General features: G+C 51.9%; 2 protein-coding genes across 8 annotated transcripts in view; one reads left to right on the top strand and one right to left on the bottom strand.

Moving 5' to 3' along the window:
- Positions 1–9,913, bottom strand: part of USH1C (USH1 protein network component harmonin) — a 46,008-nt gene extending 36,095 nt beyond the window's left edge. For 6 of the 7 annotated variants that reach the window (XR_013156838.1, XM_077114141.1, XM_077114140.1 and 3 more), the window contains exon 1: positions 9,793–9,913. Coding sequence is in view for 6 of the 7 variants with exons in the window: in XM_077114141.1 (XP_076970256.1) it covers positions 9,793–9,828 (36 nt within the window). In the remaining variant the exon portion in view is untranslated. Of the gene's footprint in view, positions 1–100; positions 1,236–9,792 lie in introns of those variants that run through there. The other variant, XM_077114145.1, reaches the window with a different exon arrangement.
- A 2,574-nt stretch (positions 9,914–12,487) lies between these two features.
- OTOG (otogelin) overlaps positions 12,488–25,281 on the top strand; it is a 101,875-nt gene continuing 89,081 nt past the window's right edge. The window contains exons 1-14 of the mRNA XM_077114782.1: positions 12,488–12,656; positions 13,002–13,138; positions 13,304–13,364; positions 16,054–16,103; positions 16,603–16,678; positions 17,576–17,668; positions 17,822–17,976; positions 20,018–20,136; positions 21,337–21,542; positions 22,782–22,912; positions 23,149–23,255; positions 23,637–23,746; positions 24,116–24,244; positions 24,988–25,096. Of these exons, the coding sequence (XP_076970897.1) occupies positions 12,488–12,656; positions 13,002–13,138; positions 13,304–13,364; positions 16,054–16,103; positions 16,603–16,678; positions 17,576–17,668; positions 17,822–17,976; positions 20,018–20,136; positions 21,337–21,542; positions 22,782–22,912; positions 23,149–23,255; positions 23,637–23,746; positions 24,116–24,244; positions 24,988–25,096 (1,652 nt within the window). The remainder of the gene's footprint in view (positions 12,657–13,001; positions 13,139–13,303; positions 13,365–16,053; positions 16,104–16,602; positions 16,679–17,575; positions 17,669–17,821; positions 17,977–20,017; positions 20,137–21,336; positions 21,543–22,781; positions 22,913–23,148; positions 23,256–23,636; positions 23,747–24,115; positions 24,245–24,987; positions 25,097–25,281) is intronic.

Genomic DNA, 25,281 nt, shown 5'->3' on the forward strand with positions numbered 1-25,281 from the left:
TGTGCCCCCATGGGCATGCTGCCATTCACTCCCATGTCTGTGTCCAGGACTGGCAGTGCCAGTGTCAGCTCCCCTGTCGGAAAGAAGCCCCTTGTCTTACCTGATAGTGGCTGTAGTGCCGGACAAACGCTTTCAGAAAGGATTTAGGCCATTCACTCAGATAGCACATCCCACCCACAGGAGGCACCCTACCACTGCGCTCCCCTGTGACCCCAATGCCAGGGGAATGCTGTCCTGTCCTGGACTCGGCTGGGTTGGCCCTGGATCTGTCCACTGGTCATCCTCCTGGCCACTCCTTACCCCTCCCTGGGCCCCTGCACATCCCCCCATATGGGGAGAGTCAGGTTACAGCACTTCAACTTTGTTGACGTCAATGGCTGGGACTCCAAGGTCAGGTTCAGGTGCTCTTTTCATTAGCACCTCAATTCTGGGGCAGCTGGTGGCCCAAGAGACCTGAATTCCCTCCCTGGGAGAGCTCCGTGGGAATCTCAATCCATTGCACCCTTGGGCACTCTCTTCAGCCCAAGACTGAGAAATAGGGCACAGTGGAGGCTGGCGGGGGGTCTTGGGTTCCTCCCCCAGCCTCCATGCTCATTGGCATAGTCTAGGCCCTAAGCCCCTCACTGGGGGAAGCTGCCCCTCGAAGCTGTGAGCGTCCATCTGGGTGGCCCTCAGAGGAAGGCCAGGGTAGCCTTAGCTCTATCTGTGGGGAGCTCATGGGTTCTGAAGGATTGGGGGCACAGAGAACACACTGGGCCAAACCCTTGGGATTTCTGACACGAGCAGAGGGCGTAGAATGCATATGTCTCCCACCTGGCAGCGCTCTTCACTCTAAAATCAGACTGAGCAGTTCATCAAAGAGAGAAACAGCCTAGGATGCTTGGGCTTCAACTGCTACAAAAATTCACCCCACCTGCTCCAAAAAGGGCACTCCTACCCTCTCCCTGCCTCACCAGACTACCCAAGGGTCTTCTAAACAGCTTGAAGATGGGGCAGTAAAGCATCTGCTGGAGTTGGTGGTACTAAATCTTGGGTGGTAGCCTGGGCTCTTGTATACACCATAAAATGGGCCCTTCTGTCCATCTCCATGAGGACCCAGCTTGGAATGCTCTACCCACTCTGCTGGACCTACATGAGAGGGGTGGGCAGCCACAGGGACAGCCCGGGCTGCCCAAGCTTGGCTATGATGGAGGAATCTAAGCAGAGAAAGTTTTGAACTCCCCTAGGAGAAATACAGATTTTTAAAAATATGGATTAGCAAGTGACATATCACTCTCTTGTTCAATAGCTTCTCATTCCACTTAAAACACAAATTCAAACTTGACTTACCAAAGTTTAACTTCATCCCCCTCCACACTCCCCTAGCTACTTGGCCTCCTTTCAGTTCCTCCCCAAGGCCAAATTCTCTCCTGCCATATGGCCTTGGCATACACCGTTCCTTCTTCCTGGATTGTTTACCCCTTTCCCTACATGGCTGGCCAACTTCCCAAAGAGCTCTTCTCCACCCAACTACCTAAAAAGAACTAGCTCCCATACCCTGGGGGTTTTCAATTCCTTTATAGCATCAATCACAATTTGTACTTAAAAGTTTGTTTGTTTATTGGTTTGTCTTCTTCTTATAATGGGAGGGTGGAGTCTGTTTCATTCTAATTTCTTAGAGCCTAGAATATAGTAAGTGGTCAATAAATAAGTAATGAATGAATTTGTCCATCTTCCTGCCTCCTGGTATGCCCAGAAAAGTCGGATGGGAGTGAACGAATCATGGGAAGAGGAGGAAAAGGGAAATAAAGTTTGCAGAGTCCCTGTGAGCCTCCACGGGGTGGCACTATGAGATTTTCATGAGCTTTATCCTGCTCACTGTATCACACCAGCCCTGTGAGGTGTATGCTCACACCATTTTGCAAATGAGGAAACTGAGGCTTAGAGTGGGTAAGTCAACTGACCCAAGATTCCATATTCCATTTCAAGAAGCAGAGCAAATATCTATGTTTTCTCTGCTGCATCACACAGTGTGTGGCTCAAGCCTTTCAGGGAAAAATACACCCAAGACTGCTTTAGGCCAAAATTTGAAAACCTTTGCTTTCAGAAAGTTATCCTCACTTCTCTCCTCTGCACTATTAAGAAAATCCTTTTGGTTTGGTCCACATTGAGCAAGAATACAGAATATCTTTTGAATGACACTTTGAATAGCAAATGTTCTGCTCTCTTAGGGAAGCATGAAAATCCCATTTTCCTTGGTTGGAATGAGGATACTCCTGACCAAAGAACTTCTTGCTAACTCTAGTTGTGTTCAGTTACATTAGAAAAAGGATAGGAGATGGAATCTCTCATTGGCTGATGCCTTAGGACTGAAGTTCTCTTCCATCCCTCTTTGCAGAAATGCACGCATAGCATCATTAGGTTTATGAAGTGATGAGTTGTCCTGGGTAGATAGTAGAAGACTAAGGAAATTTCCAACCTTAGGTTCTAGGATTCTGTTTTTCTGTCATCTCTGGGCCAAGCACAGATTGCTTGGAGATGGTGTTGATGGAAAAAAGCCTGTTTCTGTGGGCTCAGGCTCCTGGCCTTTGTGGGAAGCCCTCCAAGGCTGCCCATACCATCCAGAGGCCCCCACCTAGAAATTGCATCCTACCAGTGTCCTTCTGAGGCAACCTGTAGAGTTCAATTCTCCAGCCTGTTGTCCCCCCACTCTCCCCTGGTTAAGCTCACTCATGATGCGGTCTTCAATCCTACCCTAATCCTTCTCCAGAGTCATCTCCTTCACATCCCACATGGAACTTTGACTGCAGCCAAACAGACCCTTCCCTGGACACACTGAACTTTCCTTTCCCCATATTCACACTAAACATCCGATCTACCTACACAAATCCCTACCTATCCATTAAAAATACATATTTATATATTATAACAGCTAGGAAAACATATTTGATTTATGTAGAATGCTCCTTAAATATGAATCTAAGTGATAAGCTATCAAAATGTTTCTTACATAGGAGATCCATCAAATTAGGCAGGGTTGTGATTCTGATCATTCCCTCCCTCCCCCCGCTACCACAGAAATGTCTCCAAAGAGACTCAGAAATAATTCACTGTTTACTTCTCTTCCCATAGCTGAGAGAAAACACACACCACATTCACTGCATTGCTAAACCTGAGAAGGATGGAAGTTTTTCTGGAAGCTTGAACTTGCAGTAACATCGCCACCATGATTCAAACTTCACTTTTTAAATATTAAAAAAAATTATACTGTATCCCTTCCTCTTGGCATCTGGATTCTCACAAACTCCCCAAGAGGGTTTGCCTGACTCAGCTCTAGGGCGCTTTGATCCATTTTCCCAACACTTTGCACTCAGCTTCCATGAAAAGCACCTGGCACACAGCAGGGATTCAAAATTCATTCCTCCCTGCACTTGTCCTTGATCTTGGCTTCCCTTTGCACAGAGGTTCACAGTTCTCAGTGGTGTCTGCTGAGTGATGATGAACTCCAATTGCTCTAGGCTAGAGCCTTCCACCCATCTCTTGGTCATTCCTGGGTCACTACCTTTCCATCACTCTTCAGCACACATTGGTTGTGGCCTCCTGGATGTCTCCAATCAGTCCCAGATCCACACATGATAGACTCTCCTCCCTCCGCCCATCTGAACACTGCCCTCATTTAAGGTTCCCCCTTCTAAAGTCTCTCCTGACCATGCCCAGCCCAGAGCCTGCTCACCTGCCTTCAGGCCCAAAGTTCATTTTGCCTGGCCCAACTCATTCTGATCAGACTGCACTTAGGTACACCACGTCTGTCTGGGGAACTTTATACATGTTATCTTTAATTTCCCAATGAACCCTCTGAGGTGGATATTATGATCTCCATTTGATAGAAGAAGAAATAGAGTCTCAGAAAAGAGACTGTCTGACCTATGCCTCCCGGCTCCAAAACCCTTTCTCTTCCCAAGCCACTGCATGGTATCCGCTTACCATATATAATTGTCTTGTATGCACTTGTCCAATATACGTTTCTTGAGCACACACTGTGTGAATGACACCCTGTCTTCTTTCTCCAACTAGACTTAGAAAGATTTTCCTTTTCTTGGATCCGCCTTGATACTGGGTACAAAAAGCCTACACGGTCTATACCTAGTTGTTGGGGGTCTCTTTGTCATATCCCCACCCACCTCCAATTCCCGTCCAGCTTGTATTGGATGCCCTCAGTCCAGCATGGCTTTCCCTATTGATGGTCAACTGACTCTGTGCTATCAGCCTGTACTGGGGGTGGGGGAGGGGTGGAGGCAGAGGGAGGGAGGACTGTGTCTCACACCTCCATCCTCACATGGCTTGTGACCCTTGTCTGCGCATCAGAGGCAAATTCTGGGTTTGGCCTTGGGGCCCTCTGTAGCCTCATCTCCCTGCATACCCTGCCCTTCAGGACAGCCACCCAGCGGAACCACACACTTAACTCATGCATTTAACCACACAGTTAACACAAATTCAACTCCATCTGTGCACCCAGCCAAAGGAAGGGGAAAGAGAGCAAGAGTGATTTAAATAATGCATGTCGTTCCACTAGATGAATGTCTCCCCTCCTCGGGCTGTTGTGATGATTAAATGAGTTAATATATGGAAAGCACTTAAGACACTGCCCAGGACATTTCAAGGGCTCCACAGTGCATGCTGGACCTTCATCCTTTGTGCTCTTGGACCTCTCTCCAGCCTTCTCCCCAGTGCGCTATGTTCCAGGATGCTTCACCTGTACCTTCTGGCTTCCTCCTGCATTCAGCCAGGGAGGACCACAAGCAAAAGCTGAGAAAGGATTGGGGGACTTTCACCCCAGCTCCCCCTCTGCTGGACCACACCATGGCAGGTTTCTCCACCGAAAGCTGGAGCTCGTGTCTGGGCATCTTCCATTCTCCCCCTATAGCCTAATCCTCAGTTCTGGTAACCCCTCCTCCCTCCGCCCCTTCAGAACGCAGCTTCCTGCTGCTGCCTGTCCCTGGGTGTGTTGTCATCCTTTTTTGGTTCATACATCCCTGCCCTTCTCTGTGCATGTTCACCCTCGTGTAACTCTCTCCTGATGAGTCGCTTCCTTCCTGTCCCAACCCTGGCTGATGTGAAACCTTGGCTACCGGCAGTGGCAATAACGGTAGCATCCCCTCTCTGTGGAATCCCTGCCTCGAAGACTCACCTCCGACCCCACCTCGTCCAGGTCAAGTCTTTCCTTAGACATGGCCGCAGAGCCGGGCATGTTGTTCTCTGAGCCCACACCAGCATTCTGTTCCCTCTGTGGCCAGGGGACCCACAAGCTCTGTGGTCACTTCTCTTTACCACCTGTCTCTCCACTAGACAGGGTGCAGTCAGGAGTGTAGGTGTGGAGAGTGGGGGCAGACAGGAGTCAACCAGCCCCAGCCCCAACTGGGTCTGCACCTCTCCATGCTCCAATTCCCTCATCTTTAAAAGGGGGACCAACACAGTACCAACCTCAAGGAACCTTGTGGGGATTAAATTTGTTAGTAGTTGCTAAGAGCTTAGAACAGTGCCTGCAAAGTAGTAAATGCTCTCTACTAAATAAAGAATAACATTAGCTAAGAATTTTGATAATTACAAAATTCTACATCCTTGGCAGCCGGTGCAGGGTCTGGCACAGAGGAGGCAACAAATGTTGTTCAATGAATGTTGGTGGGATGAATGGATCCAGCCACATTTCTTCCCAAGTGTTCACAGTGTGTACCTCAGATAGTACTGAACTTATCTGATCCTTGTTTAATTACTACCCATCTTTTCAAGGGACTCTTGTCTTGCCAAGTTTGTAACATTTGACCCAGTACTTGGTGTAGCTGACCACGCCCTCTGTCTCCTGGTTCTCTGCCCTCACTTGCTGCTCCTCTTATTCTTCTTTGCCTCTGAAGCTTGGGGTGCCCCCAGACCCTGTCCTGGGTCTTCTCTTCATCTACACTACTTCTCTATGTGACCTCATCAGTCTCAGGGGGCTGAATGTCATTCATATCCCAAAGTCTCATTGGTGCTTATCTGCAGTCCAGACCTCCCTCCTGTCCTCCAGACTCCTATAAGCCACTGACCTTCTCAATCACATCTCCACTTGAAGGTCTAAAAGGCATCTCAAACTTAAAACTTTCAAAATGGAACTCATTTCCTCCAGCTCTGTCCCCACCAGCTTTCTCCCCTACCCACCAAAAAAGCAAACAGATACACCCTCAATGTTCCTTTCTCTGTCCCTGCAGTTATTTCCTTGGCAACGCCTGTCAATTCTATCTTTTAAAATGAATCTTGAGTCTGACCACTCTCCCCTAGTCCAAGTCCCCACCTCTGGCATGGGCTACTAAGGAGCCTCCTGACTGCTGGCCCTCTCGGTCTGTTGTCTACACAGCAGCCAGAACAACCCCTTTTAAATGCAACTTGGATCATGTCACTCCTATGCTGTAAATTGGATCATATCACTCCCACTTAGAACAAAATCCGAGGTCCTGTCCATGGCCTACCAAGTCCTTGCCATCCTTCTAATCCATCTTCCACCATTTTCCACTTCAACAATTCCTTTTAGACACACCATCTTGGTTGCCGTCCCTAAGCACAATAAGCATACACTTACCACAGGGCCTTTGCACATGCTATTTCCTCATCAGGCATGCTCTCCCACATTCCCATGGCTCCTTCCCTCACATCTTTCAGGTCTCTGCTCAAATGTCACCTCAGAGAAGCCTTCCCTGACTACTCTATGTAAAATATCACCCTGTCACTTTCTAACCCTCACTCTGGTTTTATCTTTTTCATAGCATTTATTACTACTTGGCATTACATGATACTTTTATCGGTTTACTTGTTAATTGTCTGCCTTCCCCACTGGAATGCAGTCTTTAAGAGAGTAGAGATTTTATTTTGTTCCTCAATACAAAGAGGAGCTCCGTCAATAATTAATATGTGAATGAATAAATGTGTAAGTGAATGAATGAGAAGCAAACTCCTAGAAGGCAGGGACTCTTTCTGGCTTTCTTATTATCCCACTACTATCACCACCCTACTGCCAGATGCCTGGCTTAGGGCGGGGTACACCACAGAAACCCATAAATGCATGACTGCTGAACAGGAAATAAATACTTTTTAAGCAAATGAGTAACCAAGTCCCTGCAATGTGCAGGTGCCCTGGGCAGATGGGCAGCTTTCTCTGAAACGGTGGTTCTCTAGGGAAGAGGCCTTGGTCTCCAATTCCCCACACCTCCAGGCCCTCCCCTTGGTGTCCTGGCCTGAGTCCATTACCAGAAGGGCTGGCTGATGCTGCTGGTGGCCTTGGAGAGACTGCACAAGCCTAGAGGAGCAGACTCCATCAATGGCACAGAGCTTGTTGGCTTACCCATCAGGAGACTCAGGCAGTGGCTGGACAGTGTGCACATTGACAGTAGTTGCCTGCCTTGCCTGGAGCAGCCAGCACTTTAATTCCTATTTCATCCGAACTGTCCTGTGAGGTCAGCACTATGAGCCCCATCTCACAGGTGACGAAACAGAAGTTCAGAGAGATAAAGAAAGTCTGACTGGCAGTGCGTGACAAGGTTGAGATTTGGCTCCAGTTCTAATTCAGCATAACAACAGTGTATTCTAAGCTCCCTACATGTAGGTAGATGTCATTCAGTCTAAACAATAAACCTTATTAGTTAAATGCTATTATTATCCTAATTTCATCCTTTAGAGAACTGAGGCACAGAGAGGTTAGGCAACTTGCTCAAGGTCACATAGCACTTCCCATTAGTCCGTGCTAGCTCAAACTCCTCCACCTCCAATAACTAATGATTGAGATTACAAACCATTTGCAGGGGGGAAACTTCTCCAAAACACTAAAGAAGGAACATGTTGAAGGCAATCATCTGCCAGCTGTTAATTTCCCCCAACGTGCCTGTGTGCCCCCTCTCTATCCTCTGTTGTGTCGCCTCTCACCAAGTTCCTAGACGAGCCCCGGCCTGGGAGGGGAAGGCTACTGCTGTCTCTGAAGTCGCAGGGCACAAAGTCCAGCCCACATGGCGCCTGCCCCGCCTGCACACACAGGGGCATTAATAGGTAATGACTCTTGAAGAAGAGGGCAGCGGAAACACAGAGGCCTAAGGCCCTCAGAGCTGCAGGGCCTGGGGAGAAGGAACAGGGGCTGACCCAGGAGACTAAGCAGATACCTGGGTCCCCAGAGCTGATTCTCTCAAAAAAAAAAAAAAAAAAAAAGGCAAAGAGTAGATAGCTTAAAGCGAGAAGGCAAAGGAGGGCCGGCTTTGCCTTTAGTTCATGGGCAGGAAAGTGAAATTCAATCCTGGGACTTGGGGTAGGGAATGGGAGGTAGGGCTCCTTCAAAGTGGGTTGCCTGAAATCCACACTGACCAAACACCTCCAGTGGCTGAAATTTCTGCCCTCGTGTTCATCTGTGACAGGATGTGCTGGTAAGCACCATTTCATGCTCCCCTTGCTGTCTCCCAGTCCCCAGACTCCCCCTGAACTTCCAGCTATTTCCCACCCCTGGGAAGCAAGAGCAGGGAGGCCTGAGGTCTTGTTTCTAGGAAACTTCTGCCAATATGAGCTGCCTGCTTTGTGTGCCCAACACTCAGAACCCAGCCACCCTAGCAGAGGGTCTGTGCCCCCCACCAACTGCCCTCCCCACATCGCCAGCAATTTGAGACGCATAGACTATGCTTTCAGCACAGAGCAGGTGCTCAAAGCATAGTCATTAAATGAATGTTTGACTCCCTGGCCAAAAGCCCCTGGCCCTTAGGCCCTGTAACTCCCACACTGGCTACCTGCTTGGGCTCCTCTGGGCCCCTCTTGTGGAGAGGGAGAGACTGAGCGCCCAGACCATGCCTACCTGAGTTCAGTTCTCTCACACCTGGGGGGAAGGGGAGTGGGCTTGGTCTAAATTCCCTGCCTCTCCGGGGCTCTAGAAGGGCCTCGAGCCCATGGTAGCCCACCCCTCAAGCACAGCCTGTAAGCAGCTTGACACCCCTGGCTTCACGGCTGCGGCTCTGAGGCAAACCAAGGCCCGGCGCATGGAGAGGGTGAGTGGTGGGTGGGGGAAGTGAAGGAGTCTGCCCGGCTCCTCCAAGGACCCTCTCTGCCTTCAGGACCTCCATGAACCCTGCACAGTTCTGGAACCAGGGGAAATTCAGCAGGTTCTAATGATGGTCTTTGATGATCCCAGGCCACCAATGAAACTCCCTACCTGGGGCACACCAGGGGGAGATGTGACTGTGCTTGATGGCTCCTAAAGCTCAAAAGACCACTCCCAGGATCTGGCCAGTCTGCAGCCTCCCTTCCTTATAACTCCTCTGATCCTCTCTGGTCAGCACCAGGTCCTTAGCTGCTTCCCAAGCACTAAAAAGCAGGTGGGGGCTCCCTGAAGGGCTTCTAACTCCTGTTTTGAGATGAAAGGGCAGAGAGGTATCTGATTTCCCTCCCTCCCAATTCTCACCTCCCAGACACTGCCCCATACTCTTTCCACAAGCTCCAATGGCCCCGAAGTGGCGGCACGGCGGGGAGAAGGCGTGTCAGCCCCTGTCCACTAAAAGTGTCCTGTCCCAGGCCAGGGCTGGGAGGAATTCCAATCCCAGAGACGGCCCCAGCCCCTGGATGGCTGAAAGAGAGACAGCGCTTGCAGGAAACCAATTTAGTCGTCCCTGAACCCAGAGCCCCAGCGTTCTCACACTCATTTCATGGAGGATCTCTGCCGGCAGACCACCCTAGAGCCCCGACTTCTCACCCCCACCCCACCACCCCGGTCGGAACTCCCGGGTCCTCGACGCTCGGAACGCCCCTCAGACCTCTGACCTTGTGCCGGAATTCTCGGGCCACTTTCCGGTCCATGACTGGGAGCTGCGTGGCCGCGCGACCCGCTCCTTGGGGTACCTGGCTGTGGGAGCCAACAGGAGGCGACACGTGACCGGCAAGGGCTTCCTGGGGGACTGGGGGCGGGACCGGGCGCGGTGGGGGCGGGGCCTGGGCCGGCGGGGCGGGGCGGGGCTGCCGGGTCGCGGGATGCTGAAGTTCCTCTCCTTCCCGGGACTCCCGGTGAACAAATGGGCGGGAGTGTGTGTACGTGGTGGCAGTGGTGGCTGGGTTCGAGGCTTGCACTCCTCTTGGAGGTGTCGCTCAACTTCGAGGTCGAGGGAGAGGATAGTGGGGGCTTGGGGAGATTTGGAATTTTTTGTGGGGGTTGAAAGTAGAGATCCAGAGATTTCATATCAGTGGATAAGAAGTGGGATAATCTGGTCAGTTTTCCCTGGATACCCTTATCCTATTCACCCTCCTGGGACTGTCATCTCCCCTTCAGCAGCATTCATAGTGGACTCCTTAATGCTCTGTTCCCACTCGGAAGAAATCCTTGATCTGTGATACCCTTGCGGGGCAGAGCTGGGTTTTATTGTGACCCACAAGAGGCTCAATCAAAGTGGATGAATGGCCAGGGGCCTGGGCCAGTGAGTGGGAGTGACCCTCTCAGCCCACCTCCTCTAGCCACCCCACCCAAAAAACCCAACAATAACCCCACCACACACAGATGCATATTCAGTGAAGCTTGAAAGGGCATGGCGGTGACATCCTGATTTACGGCTGACCTTTAACTGGCCCAACACACCAGGTTCACTTGATTCAATTCAACTGAAGTTTGCTGAACCCCTAGATCTAGGAATGGCATGTGGAGAGAGTGGTGAATGAGGCTTGGGCAGATTAACTGTGTGAGGAAAGCTGGGATGGGGGTGTGCAGAGAGGGGTGATTAAAACAAATATGAATGAGGAGAGGGGAGACCTTTAATTATGGAGCTTATGCCTGATCTTTACACAGGGTGAGGACCTGACCAGTTTGCACTGAGTTGTGGGGACAGTGAGTGGGGGGCAGGCAGATGGAGAGCAGCTCAAATCGGGTCACCACTTCAAATGGGCCCTAAAGACTTCTCCTCTACACCCTGCCCCCCAGTAACTGAAGTTTTGCAAACGACTATTTTGGTTGGGTCTAAATTATTGCCTAGTTTAAAATGTAAATCTCTCTTGGGGAAGAACTCTAAAAAATATCCATATTATGGCCCTTGTATCAACTAGTTAAGTAGGAGATAAAGGAGAAGGGCTTGTGGGATTTTCAAAAGTCCAGAAAAGATCCCACAAAACCCATTCCCCTCTAGCTTGTGTCATTGATCCTCTACAATTTAAAAATATGTCACAGCACTGTTTATTTCATATTTAGATTCCAGGCAGAGAGGCAAGTGCTTTTGGGAGGGCAGCAAAGTGCACGGGTCACCTCAATCCTTCCACCACCCTCTTATATTCCCTCGTTGGTTACTTTCTCCTTAGAATGCTCCCCTCATGGTTTGGGGGTCCTGGTTCTCCTCTCCATGAATATCCCTTCTCAAGATCCCGCGAAGACAACCCTGTCTTCTCTTCTCACATTCCTTAACCAGTGCTCTTTAAGGCACTGTCCTTATTTTCCCATCTGTGTCCACGGCTTCAAATGCCCTGCGTAGGCTTTGTTTACCAGTATATTCTCATAACAGTGTGTGGCACAGGGTATGTGCTCAGCAAATCTGATGAATGGATTCTAATGATTCATCCTAAATCTATACCCCCTGGCCGGAGGCCTACTGGAGCCAATATTATCACCATCATCATCAACTGCAGGAACGGGCATCTAGTTAGTGCTCCATAAGTGTTGACCAAGTGAATGATGCACAGGTTCTGTCAGACCCAGTTCATTATAACTATTGTTATTTTAATTGGAGAAGTTGTAGGTTTACTGAAGAATCATGCATAAAATGCAGAATTCCCACATATCAACCTACGGTTAACATCTTGCATTATTCAGGCTTAGTTCTTTAGCATTTCCAAATTCCTCCTGGGCAGGGAGTATATCATCTTCACAAGGTTAAGGTCATTTTTGTCAAAGTCTTGGCTTGATGGAGCAATAATATGGGAGTATGAGGAAATTCGGTCATTCGGCCATTATTTCCTGAGCTGAGCACTGGGCTGCTGCGGGGTCATCTGGAGGACTAAGGCATGATGCAGTCGTTAGCGGAGCTCAAAGCTGGGGGTAGGCTGGGCCTTGGAGACCCTGGTGGAGCTTTTAGTAGGGAGTGGCAAGGACTGTGCTTCTGCTACTGGCCACTGACCACTAAGTGACACCTCAGTATGGCCCTCTGTGGGATGAAACCAGAGGCCCAGGCTCACACCAGCACCCTGGGTCTCTGGGGGTAAGAGCCATCCTGGCTCCTAAGCCAGGAACCTCTGAGGAATAAGGGGAGTTGGAGACTGCACAGCCCGCCTCCTTGCTCCCCCGGGGAACTTGGCGCTGAGTGTTCTGAATCCAGTCTCCCTCGAAAGGGGCAGCCACAGGCCCAGGAGGGCCAGGCGCCTAAATTAGGCTAATGAGCTGGGCAGTCCTGTCCCTCCAGCTAGGGGAGGAGCCAAGCACCTGGGAGGAAGGTCAGAGGGAGCCCTAGGGCATGAAAGCGAGAGTGACGGTGGCTGCTGAGCGCGGATGCGACCCTGTCTTCTCCAGGAGAGGCACCTCGGGACCCCCCAGCCCCTGCGCCCCATGAGGGCCCCGGCCCCGCGCACCTGGGCGCCTGCGCTCTGCCTGCTGCTGGCTGGGGTCTGGCTGCCCCGGGGGGAGCCGACAGCGGAGTCCCTACGGGCACAGGGTCTCGGTGAGAGGGGTGTGGATTCCGGAAGCCGGGGGTGGGGGAACTTTTAGGGTAAGGGGCCTGCGTGGTTTGGAGTGAAAGTCTGAGGAAGGCCAGGGAGAGGGCCGGGGGAGAGCAGGCCGGAAAGCAAAAGATAGAGGGTGGTGATGAGGAGGGGAAAGGGTCCCCAGCTAGGCAGGGTGGAAGAGAACCAGGTGGGGAGGTGGAGGGAACCGGGGCTCGCCAGGTGGAAGGGAAGACGGGGACCCTAGTGGGAAAAAGGCCGCCAGGAAAGGGGAAGTAGGGGGTTGTGAGGGCTGCAGAGAAAGATGGGGGGGCGGGCCCTGCCTCGTGACGCCGAATTCCTAGAAGCTTGGGTGGGAGTGTTGGGAGACCTCAACAAAGGGACGCATGACCCCGAGTGGAGAGTCATCCCCCATCCCGGCCGCAGCACCCGCGCCACAGAGCAGAGCCCAGCTGCAGGCCCAGCCGGCTCAGGAACTCAGGTGAGTAGGAGCCAGTCTGGGCTGCCCCACCTACTGCTCCCCGTTTTATTCATAGCCTGAGGGACCCAGGGGCTCAGCGCCCAGGGTGGGATGGGTCTGGGCATGGGGAGGGAAGTGCAGTCCGTTCCTAGACCCTCACCCATGCTGGACTTGTTTGTCCTGTAGTCACAGCCACCAGGAGGCGACCCTTCCCGTGATGGCTGCTACAACAGCGACGGGAGGCCAGGTAGGAGACCTCTGGGGAAGGGTCTACTGGGGACTTACTTCTGTCTGGGTCTGAGGCTGCCAGGGAGAGCCCTAGGCTGCAGGAGGGCTGTCTGGAGTGTTTCAGAAGGGAGCAAACCAATTCCTTGAATGTGCCTGAAGCGTGTTAAGTTCTAATACTTCTGTCCCTACCCTCCAAATCTCTTGGGGTCCTGTAGCTGGCTCGTTCTTTTTTAGGGGGAGAGATATCAAGTTCCTATCAAGAGATAGCCGAGTTCTTCTTTCCATCCGGGTAGGCAGGTGAAAGGTCAGACAAGTGGCGTTCTCCTTCCCCCGCCTGGCCTGTGAAGGACCTAAACCTGTTTGAGTCCCCCTCCATCACCTGAGCAGTGCCCCAGGAATGCTGCCCGAGAGGCGAGACCAAAACTGGGCCACTTTGAGGGAGGGGGGATGTCAGGAAGAGTGGGTTGAGAAGCAGGACCCAAGGTTCTATCCCTGAGTCTCGGCCCTTCCCTGTTGCCCATCTCCCAGGATCCTCCGCGCCGGCCGAAGGGGCGAGGCAGTGGTTTAGTGTTCTCCTTTGCCAAATGTGTTTGATCTCCGAATCAGGTGACTCAGGCCCCATTTCTAATCCCGGTTTCATTTATCTCTTCCTCTGCACAACTTCAGACATGTTACAAATTCACCCTACCTGTGACCAGGGCCCCCCAAAAAACAATGGGCCCCAACTGCCTGCCTTGTGGAGATAAGTATGAAGGCGCCAAGCTAGAAGGCAGTGGATTATCTGGGTCTTTTATTTCTCATTTGCCCACCTCTCCCGGTCCTGGGTTGTTGACACAATCTGAGCTGAAAGGTAATGTAGTCAGTCTTTTCATAGATGGGGAGACGGGCATAGGTGGGTGACTTGTCAGGGCCCCACAGTGAGCTGGTAGAGCAGAGATACCTGGTGGAGCCAGGTCTCGTCCCCTTGCACCGTGAACGCCCCACGGGACTCCAGGAATTCCTGTATTTTAGTGGTGAACCAATCCTTCTCCAATCACATCACTCCCCGGTGGCTTCCTTCCTTGTTGGATCCTGGGGCAGACGACCCTCCACCTTTTCCTTGGACCAGGCAGCCCTGGCAGGTTTCTCACATTACTCCTTAGAGTGAATAAGGGCCTAGAATGGCTCCCCACTAAAGCAATTGGGTTGTGCAGGGGGACTGAGGCAGCTAGCTGGGCAGTGAACCCCGAGAGGGTGCGGGTGCTCCTTCCTCATCGGTAAGGGGTGGGGGTCACCCACCAGCAGCCTGCCATTTCATTTCAACACCGCCTCACACAGCTCTGCCATCCCCCAGAGAATTGTTATAGACCCATGAATTTGGATGGGGAAAAATGCGTTGTTTAGATGAACCTCAATTTAACTGAAATTTAGCATTCCCTTCAATTATTAACCATAGTCTACAAACCACAGTAGTAAGAGCATGTCTGTGCTGGTCACCGATAGAAATTAAAGATATTTTCCATGTCACTTTACTGATATCTCAAAACCTCACTTATGCTCATCACTCTTTTGAAAGTTTGGCAGTGATAAGACCTGCTGCTAGATCTTGTTATTGGATGTTTTAATAAAGAAGCACAAATACTATGAAACATCCATTTTATAAAATATTTTGGTAACCATATGACATTATAATTGATTTCTTTTGTAATATATATATATATTTTGTGCATTACAAAATATTCTGAGAAAGAGTGCATAGACTTCCCTAGATTGTCAAAGGGGTCCATGGAATAAAAACAATTAAGAGCACCTGATTTAAACTGAAGACTAATCATCTTGGACAAATTGGATTTACCGAATTCTCCAGAAAATGACTTAGCCTCTTCACAGCATGAGCTGTCTTACCCTCATAGCACCAGTCTCACAGGCTGCATCCGCATCCGAGGGGACGCTGTGAGGAGTGGAGAGGAAAAAGGCCAGGTTTAGGGAGGAGCTCTCTGGGGGCTGGGGGACGTTGGTGGTGCTTGAGTTCCCTGAGCCTGCTCTCCCCTGTGTGCCACGGCCTCTGAGGGCCCTGTGAGATAGATTCCTACTAGGGAGGGAAGCCTGAGGGCTGCGGCTGGGCCTGGGTCTCCAGGGATCAGGGGCCAGAGTGGTGTGAGAACACTGGGACCTGGCCAAGCATGAGCCAGTGACCTCCCAGGTGGTGAGAAGGACAGAAGGGGGAGGTGTGTGCACCCGGCGATGAGGTGGATAGACTTTGTCTGCCAAGGAGGGGCAAAGAGCTGGGTTTGGGCTACTGGAGCCAAGGATTCTGAATACATGCCATGTGCCCAGTCCTTTGCTGGAGGCTGGGGGTGCAGCCTGGGGACGCGGAGATGATGCGGAGATTGGCCCTGCACACAATAATGTAAGCTCCGCGCGACCAGGGCCTCTGTCCTGTTCACTGTGTTCATCCCCAGCGCCCACCTGGTGCCTAGTTCTGGAAAGCCATTCAGAGAGGGGAGGGGGTCCTCTGTGCCCAGGTCCCAGTCCCAGGGGTCATTGGACAGGACCCCCGAGAGGTCGGGTACCCTGGTCATGTAGACTACGTGACTGTCCACCCAGGATGCTCAGGGCAGTCTTGATGTCACACAGTCTGGGGAGAGCACGCGTTAGCATTTCTGGTTCGGAAGGGAAGGGCTCTTAGCCGTGTTTTGCCCGCCCACTCCTCAGACTTGTGGTTTCAGGGACAGCGCCTGCCGTGGGGCTGAGTGGCGAAGAGAGCGAGCGGTGCCATGTGAGGCACTGTGCCTGCTGTGGTGGGGTTTGGGGTGGGGGGATGTGAAATGCTGCCCTGCCCTCAGGTAAGGGGCCGCTTTTGTTTCTCGGCTCTGTCTCATGTGGTTTCTGTGGGGAGGAGGAGCCGCGCTTGTTCTCCAGACAAGGGGGTTTTGTGCTGGGCTGTGGAAGACACACAGGTGTGCAGAGGAAGGAGGGCGGGAGAGGGTTGGGGCAGCAGGGCGGGAAGGGGGTGGGTTCAGGCTGCGGGCCCAGAGACACCGCTCTGGGGGGTAAACACCAGGCCCCAGGTCCTCGGGGCCTAGGCCAGGCCTGAGGCTCCTCCTTCCATACCCCCAGGATGGGCCCAGGACGGTGGACTGCTGGGGCACCAGGGCAGGGCCCTTCCTTCCAGCAAGTGATGGAAGACAGGGCAGTAATCTCCAGGAAGCCCACCCAGGAGCTGGCCTTGAAGTTAGTCCTTGATCATGTTCTCTTCCTCCTCTTGTCTTTAAAAGGAAGCCAAAGCCCTAGAGTCCTTGGACATGTCTTCCTGGGAAAGGCGGCTCCATCGGGCCAAGTGTGCGCCGTCCCGTAAGTGGTACCCACGGCCAGCGAGTGTGCAGGGGAAGGCCCTGGCCACAGAGAGGACTTTGAAGACAGGCAGGGGCTTCATGGGAGGCAGCCCCCGGGCCCCCTGTCGCTGCTCGTCTGTGCTTGGGGTCCCTTTCCACCTCGCCCAGCCCTGTCTTCCAACCCCACTGCTTTCTCCTCCCAGGGACGGGGGAGTTTCCTCTATGGTGTCTTTCTATTCTTATGACTGGTCACGTGGCTTTTTCCCCCTCACACTGTCCCACTCCAGTGAGCTTGCACATCCGTGCATCGTGGGTTCTCCCCTCTGCTTCACCCTTGTCTGTGGCCTCTCCCCCCTTCCTGTGGCATCACCCTTCATCCTGGCATGTTTTTCTTGGCCTCTCCCCTCACTCTATCCTATGTCTGTGTCCCTTCCTGTCACATTATGGCCCCTTCCTTCACTGCCCTCCTTTTTCTTCTCTCCCTCTGTGGCCTCTCTCTCTCTGCTGTGTTCCCAATACGTGCCCTCTCCCCCTTCCACGGTTTACACCTTGCCTCTTTCCCAGAGCTTATGGGACAGTGAGGAAGAACAGTACATGAAGATCTCCCCACATGTACTTACCCCATGTGCTCATATTCTCAGTTCTGCTGCTGGCCAGGAATTCAGCTTAGCGAGCCGAAGGCCCAAGTGGGGCAGTGCCCCCAGCAGGCTGACCTGGGGCTGCTTCGTGCATACTGAAGGCTAGTGCTCCTGCCTGCCTGCAGACCTGCTGGTCTCTCTATTAAGTCTAGCTGCTAGGGGATGCTGGGACTGCCTGGGAGGCCTGGGGCCTGATGCCCAGGCCCTAGGAGGTGGACATCCCTGGGTCCTGCCATTCCTGTCTCGATGGGGAAGTGCCTTCTGTGTCTCCTTTGCAGACTTGTTCTCCTGCTTCAACGGGGGTGAGTGCGTATACCCAGCCTTCTGTGACTGCAGACGCTTCAATGCCACCGGGCCTCGCTGCCAGATGGGTGGGTTTGAGCTCCACCCCTTCCCCTAGGCTCCACCCCGAGAGTGCAGGGAAGGCTGGTGGAGCCTGGAGGTCCTGGGCTGGGTGGGCTGAGGATGGCCCCACCAGGCCCAGAACCCATCTACAGCTCCACAGAGAGTCTCTTTTTTCCCAGTGTACAACTCCGGCCCTGAGCGGGACAGCATTTGCCGGGCGTGGGGGCAGCACCATGTGGAGACCTTCGACGGCCTCTACTACTACCTGTCCGGAAGAGGCAGCTACACGCTAGTGAGGCGCCACGAACCCGAGGGGCAGAGCTTCTCCATCCAGGTGAGGCCTCAGTTGCCCCTTCTGGTCAAGAAGGCCCCATTGGGCCTTGGTGACTGGGCCAGCCTGGCTCTGCTTGTCACAGAGAGGCTGGTATCATGCTTCCCTGCAGTCCTCACCTGAGGAGTCTACACCCATCAGGAGCTGGGGGCTCCATAGGTCCAGGGCCTGGTCCTCAGCATGGGGTAGATTCTCTCTCATTCACTCCTGGCTACCCCTGGCCATTTATTCATTTAGTCATTCATTCACCTAGTATTTATTAAGTACATATTGTACTATTTTCTGGTAACAAGGCTTGGTGGTGGGAGCCTCTTGGAAACATAGATGTGGTCTCTGTCCTCACAGAGTTTATAGACTAATGAGGAAAATATACATCAATTCAAAATGAATCATTTTATGTGCGGTTGAGTGCTACAGTGGAGAAAGGCCAACTGCTAAAAGAGCTTGTGATGGAAACCTAAACTTGCTTATTGGGAGGGATGATGATCAGGGAGGGCTTCTTGGAGGAAGTGGCATTTAATTGAGTTCTGAAGGATGAGTTGGAATTAACCAAGTGAAAGGTGGCAGGTGTGGGAGGTAGACAAGAGAACATTCTAGACAAAGAAAACATTAGGTAAGAACAAAATAAACATAAAAAACAAGCAAAAAAAAAAAAGAGAAAAGATTGAGTATTTAAGGGCCTGAATAAGTAAAAGCATGTACTTCAGAGGAAATGATGGAAGTCCTGGAAGACTCAGTTAAGAGTCTCTGCCTCTAAGAAGTCTTCCTGAATTCCCTGACCTCCCAAGCAGGCTGAGTGACTCCTCTCTGTGTAACCAAAGTTCTATATCATTACCCCATCATTGCATTTATCTTACAAAGTTCTATTTCTGGGTTGGTCTCCTCTACCAGATGTAAGCTTCCTAAGGACAAGGTCCATGACTTTTCCTTTAGTGTCCCCAGTCCCTGGATCAGTGCTCAATAAAAATGTGTGTGAGATTCACTGTCAGGCATACCTGGTCCTAACCATGTCATTTCCTCAGAGATATTTTGCAATTAATTAGACTAATGGGTTGTCGCACACTAGGGAGTTGTGAAATCAATTTAATGAATCTCAACTAACATCAAAAGAAAAAGAATAGAAAATATAAGAAAGCATTACACATTAATAGGGAAAGTATTATTTTGTAAAACTTTTGTTACATTATGTATTGTGTATTTATAAGAAATACATAATATAATATATTTCTTACTGATCAAAAAATTTGAAAGATATTTCATTCGAGCATGGGGTTGCTGTCACAGGTCCCATTTTTGGAATCACCATTGAAGTGATTCCAATCTGCTTAACAATAATCTGGTGGGACGTACACTTGGCCGGAGACATTTTCAGACCTTTCCCCTACATTTTGGGGACCCCCAGTTTGGGCCCTGTGGCTTTGGAGGTGTGAGTTCTGTCTGAGCAGAGGGGCAGAGGCGATGTGTGTCGGGGGCACACGGCATGGAGTGTCACGTGTGCCTGGGTGCGTGTGCTGCCGGGGAGGTCTAGACTCTGTGCCTGCCCGGGTGGGTTAGGAGTGGGGTGTGAGTGTGCCCTATGAGTGCCCTGTGAGTGTATATATGATGTGTGTGTGCCCTGTTTGGGTGTGAGATGGTGTGAGTATATACATTGGCCTTCATTCTGGTGGAATTACCTGGGGTGGATAAACAAACATTCCAGAAATAAGCAGACAGTGCGGAAGGCTGGAAAGAGCCCTGGAGTTTGAGCCCCCCAGATCTGGGTTTGAATCCTGACTCTGCCATCTCCAAGCTTGTGCGTGTGACCTTCAGCAAGTCACTTAACCTCTCTGAGTATCAGTTGCATCCTCTCTAAAATGCGGAAATCATAGCTCCTACCTCATTGTGGTGTTGTCACGACCAGGGAGTGATCATGGGGGCAAGGCATGCATGAGCGGGCTGTTAGCATGAGTGGAAGCTCAACCAGGTCCCACTGGGCCCAGAATGAAAGCTTAGCCCCAGGCCAGTGGCAGGAGTCCTACCGACTGGCCTCCTAACCCTCATCCAGGTACACAATGACCCGCAATGCAGCTCGGCCCCCTACACCTGCCCGAGGTCTGTCAGCCTCTTCTTCACAGGTGAGCAGGAGATCCATCTGGCCAAGGACGTCACCCATGGAGGCGTGAGGTAATGACAGGACCTTCTCCAGTGAGCTGTCTTACTCCCTGGTACTAGGGGGAGGGGGATGAGCGAGCCTCCACCCTTCTTACACCTGGTGGAAATGCTCTCTGGAGGCAAACAGCAGCGTTTCCACCGTTAGGGCAAGAGCATCCTATCAGGGTCAGCCAGGTTTCTGGTCAGCTGGGTTTGCAGAAGGATGAGTCCTTCATGGTATTCTGGAACTCTCAGCCCTGTGGGTTTCCATACAGTATGTTTTCAAGCAAATAGCTGGGTTTTCCAGACAGCTGCGTTTACTATGTTAAACATGCTTAATTCTTTTCTTTCATGATGTGATGAAATTCTTCTCAAATGGATCATACACAGTGCCTTCCCAGATCCTGAGACCACTTGCTGATGGCATAGGGTCATTTTGTAGGTCTTGCTGGGATATCACCAGAGAATGAGGACTCTGTCCCCACACTAAATGTCCCAAGACTCTCTGAACTCTTTCCTCCATCTCCTTTTTGCTGTCCTCGCCTTCCCTTCAGTCTGCTGTCATTTCTTGTTACTGTCAGGGGTCTTTGTGCAATAGCCTTCCTCCCCTTTCTCATTTCCTACTTCAAATCTGAAAACCGGGTAACTAAGTTTTCTGGAGCTGAGTATAAAATTGAAGGTCCAAGGGTTGCTCCTGTGAATCAAGGATTGGTGTATGGATCTTTTGTCACCAGGTTAGAACTTTCTTTGTTTTCCTCTTGAATTTTCAACTAGGTTGAAAGTTACCAAACTCCAGATAGGCTAGGAGTCCCTGTAAAACTGGGAAGTTGGTAAAGATTGCTGTAGCTTGCGCCTTTTTTTTTTCTCTCCCAGTTTTCTTCCTCTCTTGGCTTGTTCCTCATCAAAAAACTAAACAAAGTAGATGCTTACTTCTGTCACGCCTTCTGTCTGGGAGAAAGGAGCTGACAATCTCAGCCACTCTAAGATGTATCCCTCCAGGGGGATTACAAATATTAAAAAACTACTAAAGTCAAAAGCATCCCTCTCTAATGGTAGACTGTGGTACCCGAGAAGCCAAGGGGCTCTCAGAGCACGTGGCTCCAGTGACTGTGGATAAGGAAGTTTGGTATGGATGATGGGTCCCGAGAGTCCAGTACAGCGGGTCCTTTGGTGAAGGGTCTGGGTTCGTGGGCGTGGTGTGGGTGCCTTGGAGCCCTGGGCTGTGCCCTGCAGGATCCGCCTGCCACACGTGATGGGGAGTGTGCGCCTGCAGCGGCTGGCTGGCTACGTCATCGTGCGGTATCAGTCAGCCTTCACGCTGGCCTGGGATGGCTCCACGGCTGTCTACATCAAGATGAGCCCAGAGTTCCTGAGCTGGACCCATGGGCTGTGTGGGAACAACAATGCCGACCCCCAGGACGACCTGGTGACCAGCTACGGTGAGGCCCAGGCGGCTGGCCTCCAAGGAGTTCTGCTAGGGGTGGAGGGTCGGGCTGGGAGGGGACTTGGGACAGAGCCCTGGAGTCATAATACTCGAGACTCAGTGGGAGACCAGCGGCCTCTTCCTACCAGCTGTGTGGCCTCAAGCATATTCTGAACCTCAGTTTCCTCATATGTAAAATGGTCATAATGAGAGTTCCCACCTCCTAGGGCTGTGTGAGGAGCAACTGAGCTTGTGGCTGTGAAAGGCCAAATCTCCATTATACCACTGTGTGACTTTGGGCAAGTAATCTGGTGTCCTTTAGCTTTCTCCTCTGTAAAGTGTAGGTAATAGATCCTTTCTCATTGTGGTGTTGTGTAGACTGAGACTGTGTAGAAAAGGGACTTAGCACACAGTGGGCAATCGGATTAGCTGAGGCTGAACAAGGTCCCATGAAACTTCAAAACCAAAGCTCATATGAAGAGTTATAATTGATTTATTCATTGACTTCATTGACCTTCTCTCCCCCCAAACAATTAGCTACTCATTTGTTGATTCACCCTTCTAACAGACATTTATAGGGCACCCACCTTTCCTGGGCACTTTGCTAGGGGAGATTGCCCCTTCAGGGTGTGTATGTGTGCGTGAGTGTGTGTGTGTGTGTTTGTGTGTGTGTGTATGTATTGGGGACAGAGGACCAGAGAGGAACCAGAAAGAGATAAGGCCCTGCCAGAGCTGAAGATCCCTACTGAGGAGTGATAGGAAGTAACAGTGAAGGGTCCAGGGCCAAATCATGGAGGCTCCAGCAGAAGAAAGGAAGCAACACTCTTGAGCACCTCAGGGCTCTACATGCTTCCTCTCATGTAGTCCTTGCAACTATCTCATGGGGAAATTGTTTTTCCCATTTTCCAGATGGGGAAACTGAGGTTCAGAGAGGTGTGGGAACTTCTTCAGGCTCTTCTTCCAGTTCTCCTTTGATTACAAGGCATTGCCTCTCCAGAGTTTGGAGTAGTTGGCACTACAGGTTCTTGAATGTTCTTGAGTATTAGGACCGAACAGCTTTTTAGGGGGGAGGATGGCTCAGCTGGGAAATGAGTTTGGAATGGGAGACAGGAGACTGGATTCTTCAACTCATTGTCCACTTCTTGGCATCTCTTTAGCTTTACCCACTTTCCTTTGGCGCCTTCCGTCACCCCTGCCCCCCGCATCCATTCCCTCCCAGCCCCCAACCGGGGCTTCCACCAATTCTCCCTTGCAGGGAAGCTGACGGACGATGTGGCTGAGTTCGTGCACAGCTGGCAGGAGCAGGTCCCCAACCAGCCTCCAGGGCCCACGACCTCCTCCCTGCCCCGCCCACCGTGCCTGCAGCAGAGCCCAGGAGCCATGCAGGTCTGGACCCTCAGGCAGTCCACCGCTCCAGTCCTCTTTTCCCATCCTAGTATTGGCCTTCGATTTCCTGTTCAACTCTCGGAAAGTCACTAGCAGCATGGGCCCAAGATTCCTGGTGCCCATGGCCCCTTCCCTGCCTCTCCACCCTCTTCCTCTCCATCTGGGGCTCTGTGTGGGGCTGGCGAAGCTGAGCATGGTCCCGCCAGCCCCATCCCCGGCTCCGGCCCTCACCGCAGGGTGTGTTCGAGCGGTGTGAGGCGCTGCTGCGGCCCCCCTTTGACACCTGCCACTCCTATGTCAGCCCTCTGCCCTTCACAGCCAGCTGCACCAGTGACCTCTGCCAGTGAGTGGGAGGCTGGGAATGAGGTGGTATTGGGTTGGGGAGGAGCCCCTCTAGGTGTTGGGGTGGGGACTCGGCATGTGAGCCTCTGAGTCTGATAATCCCAGGCACTGACAGGTATGCTTCCCAACACTCTGAAATTCATCGGCATCCGTGAGACCGTGGTTAGTGGCAGTGCTGGGACAAGAAGCTTGGTCTCCTGTCTCCAGTCCAGGGCTCTGTATTCCTAGATACTTTATTTAGTCCCCTTTTCCAGATGTGGGGAGAAGAAGGATGCGCTGAAGCCCTGGCAATCTCTATGGGGTTCTGGGGTCCGGGGGGCGGGGTGTGTGTGTGTGGCAGTTTGGGCCTTGTTCCAGTGTGACCCTTGGTTTCCCTGCTCAGATCAGCAGGTGATGAAGCTACCTGGTGCCGAGCACTGGTGGAGTACGCCCGGGCATGTGCCCAGGCGGGGCGGCCCCTGCAGGGCTGGAGGACCCAGTTCTGGCAGTGTGGTAGGTGCAGCTTGGTGGTGGGCCATGAGGGGCTCGAACAAGCCCTGCTGTGGGGCTCAGGCCCCGGCCCTCCTCCCACCCTGTTCAGACCACAGTCATTAGAGCAGACCACCCCGAGGTTCCGTCCCCCTGTGACAGATGGGGAAACCGAGGCTCAGAAGGAGGAGCCTGGCCTAGGGTCACAGAGTGAGATGAGGGTAGTCTCAGAGCTTCCCAGGCCCTTGCCAGTTTCCAGGGCTCCCAGAGCTCCCAGTGGGGCTAGGGAATCAGGAAAATCAACACCTCCCCACCGGGGCCTAGGTAGGAGCTGGAGCCTGGCAGAGCCGGGACCAGGAAGGGGCTGACGGGTCATGCCGCTCCCCTCCCAAGCCGTGCGCTGCAAGGAGGAAGCCTTCACCTACAACGAGTGCATTGCCTGCTGCCCCGCCTCCTGCCAACCCCGGGCGTCCTGTGTGGACAGCGAGATCGCCTGTGTGGATGGCTGCTACTGCCCCGACGGTATGCTTGGGGCAGGAGGGGGTGCCTGGCAGCCTGGGAAGGACAGGAGTGAGGTGGGGGCTCAGAGAATGCCTGTTTGTGGAATGAAGACAAGAAGGCACAAACACTTATTAAGTGAATAAATGATTGATTGGCTTCAAGGAGGTGAAGGTGGGGGTGGAACAGTGGCCTCTTGAGAGATTCATCAGGGAACTTAATCTGATCAGGGCTAAGCTTTTTGAGGTGTATAGATGAGGACAAGTCATTCATTCATTCATTTGTTCATTCATATGCACACGCGTTTTAAACATTCATTGTGTACAATTACTTCATCCTGTTTTCATGGACTATGCGTTTGCAAGGCATCTACAGTGTGCCCCTCACTTGGCTTGAAACCTTGATGGTTGGGGAGTGGGGAAATAAAATAAAGATATAGCCACTAACTTTAGGAATTGGAGCAGTGATGCAATGACAGGCTTTTAAGAGGTGTAAAGGAGAAGGTGAGAGGGCAGTTGGAAGTGGCAGGGAGTGCGGTTCTTTGAGCAAAGGTCTGGAGGTGGGATTATTTGCTCAGGGGGTGATCACAGGGAAATAAATAGACAGTTCTAGTCGGAGCCAAGTATTTATATAGAAGAAAGTTTGAAAGTGGGCTCTGAGATGAAAGGACTTGGATGAGAGGATCTTTGTTGCAGGCACTGGGGAGTCATGGAAGGTTTGTGAGAAGAAGTGGAGATGAGTTCAATGGCCTTTTGCTGTCACCATAGGGTTGATCTTTGAGGATGGGGGCTGTGTGGCACCAGCTGAGTGTCCCTGTGAGTTCCATGGGACCCTATACCCGACTGGCTCAATGGTGAAGGAAGACTGTAATACCTGGTATGTGCCCACTGCTGGGAGGGAGGAGGTGACTGCCGGGGCTTCCTCTCTGCTGCCCATTTGGGGTCTGGGGCCCTCACTGAAGAGCTTTTTGGAGCCCTGATGGTACGGAGGCACTGACTTAGCATCTCTGAGTCCCAGGACATCTCATTAGAGTCATACATCGGGAGGAATCTCTACCACCC

Source organism: Tamandua tetradactyla, chromosome 8 (genome assembly GCF_023851605.1).
Source record: "Tamandua tetradactyla isolate mTamTet1 chromosome 8, mTamTet1.pri, whole genome shotgun sequence".
In the NCBI taxonomy this organism is placed as follows: domain Eukaryota; kingdom Metazoa; phylum Chordata; class Mammalia; order Pilosa; family Myrmecophagidae; genus Tamandua; species Tamandua tetradactyla.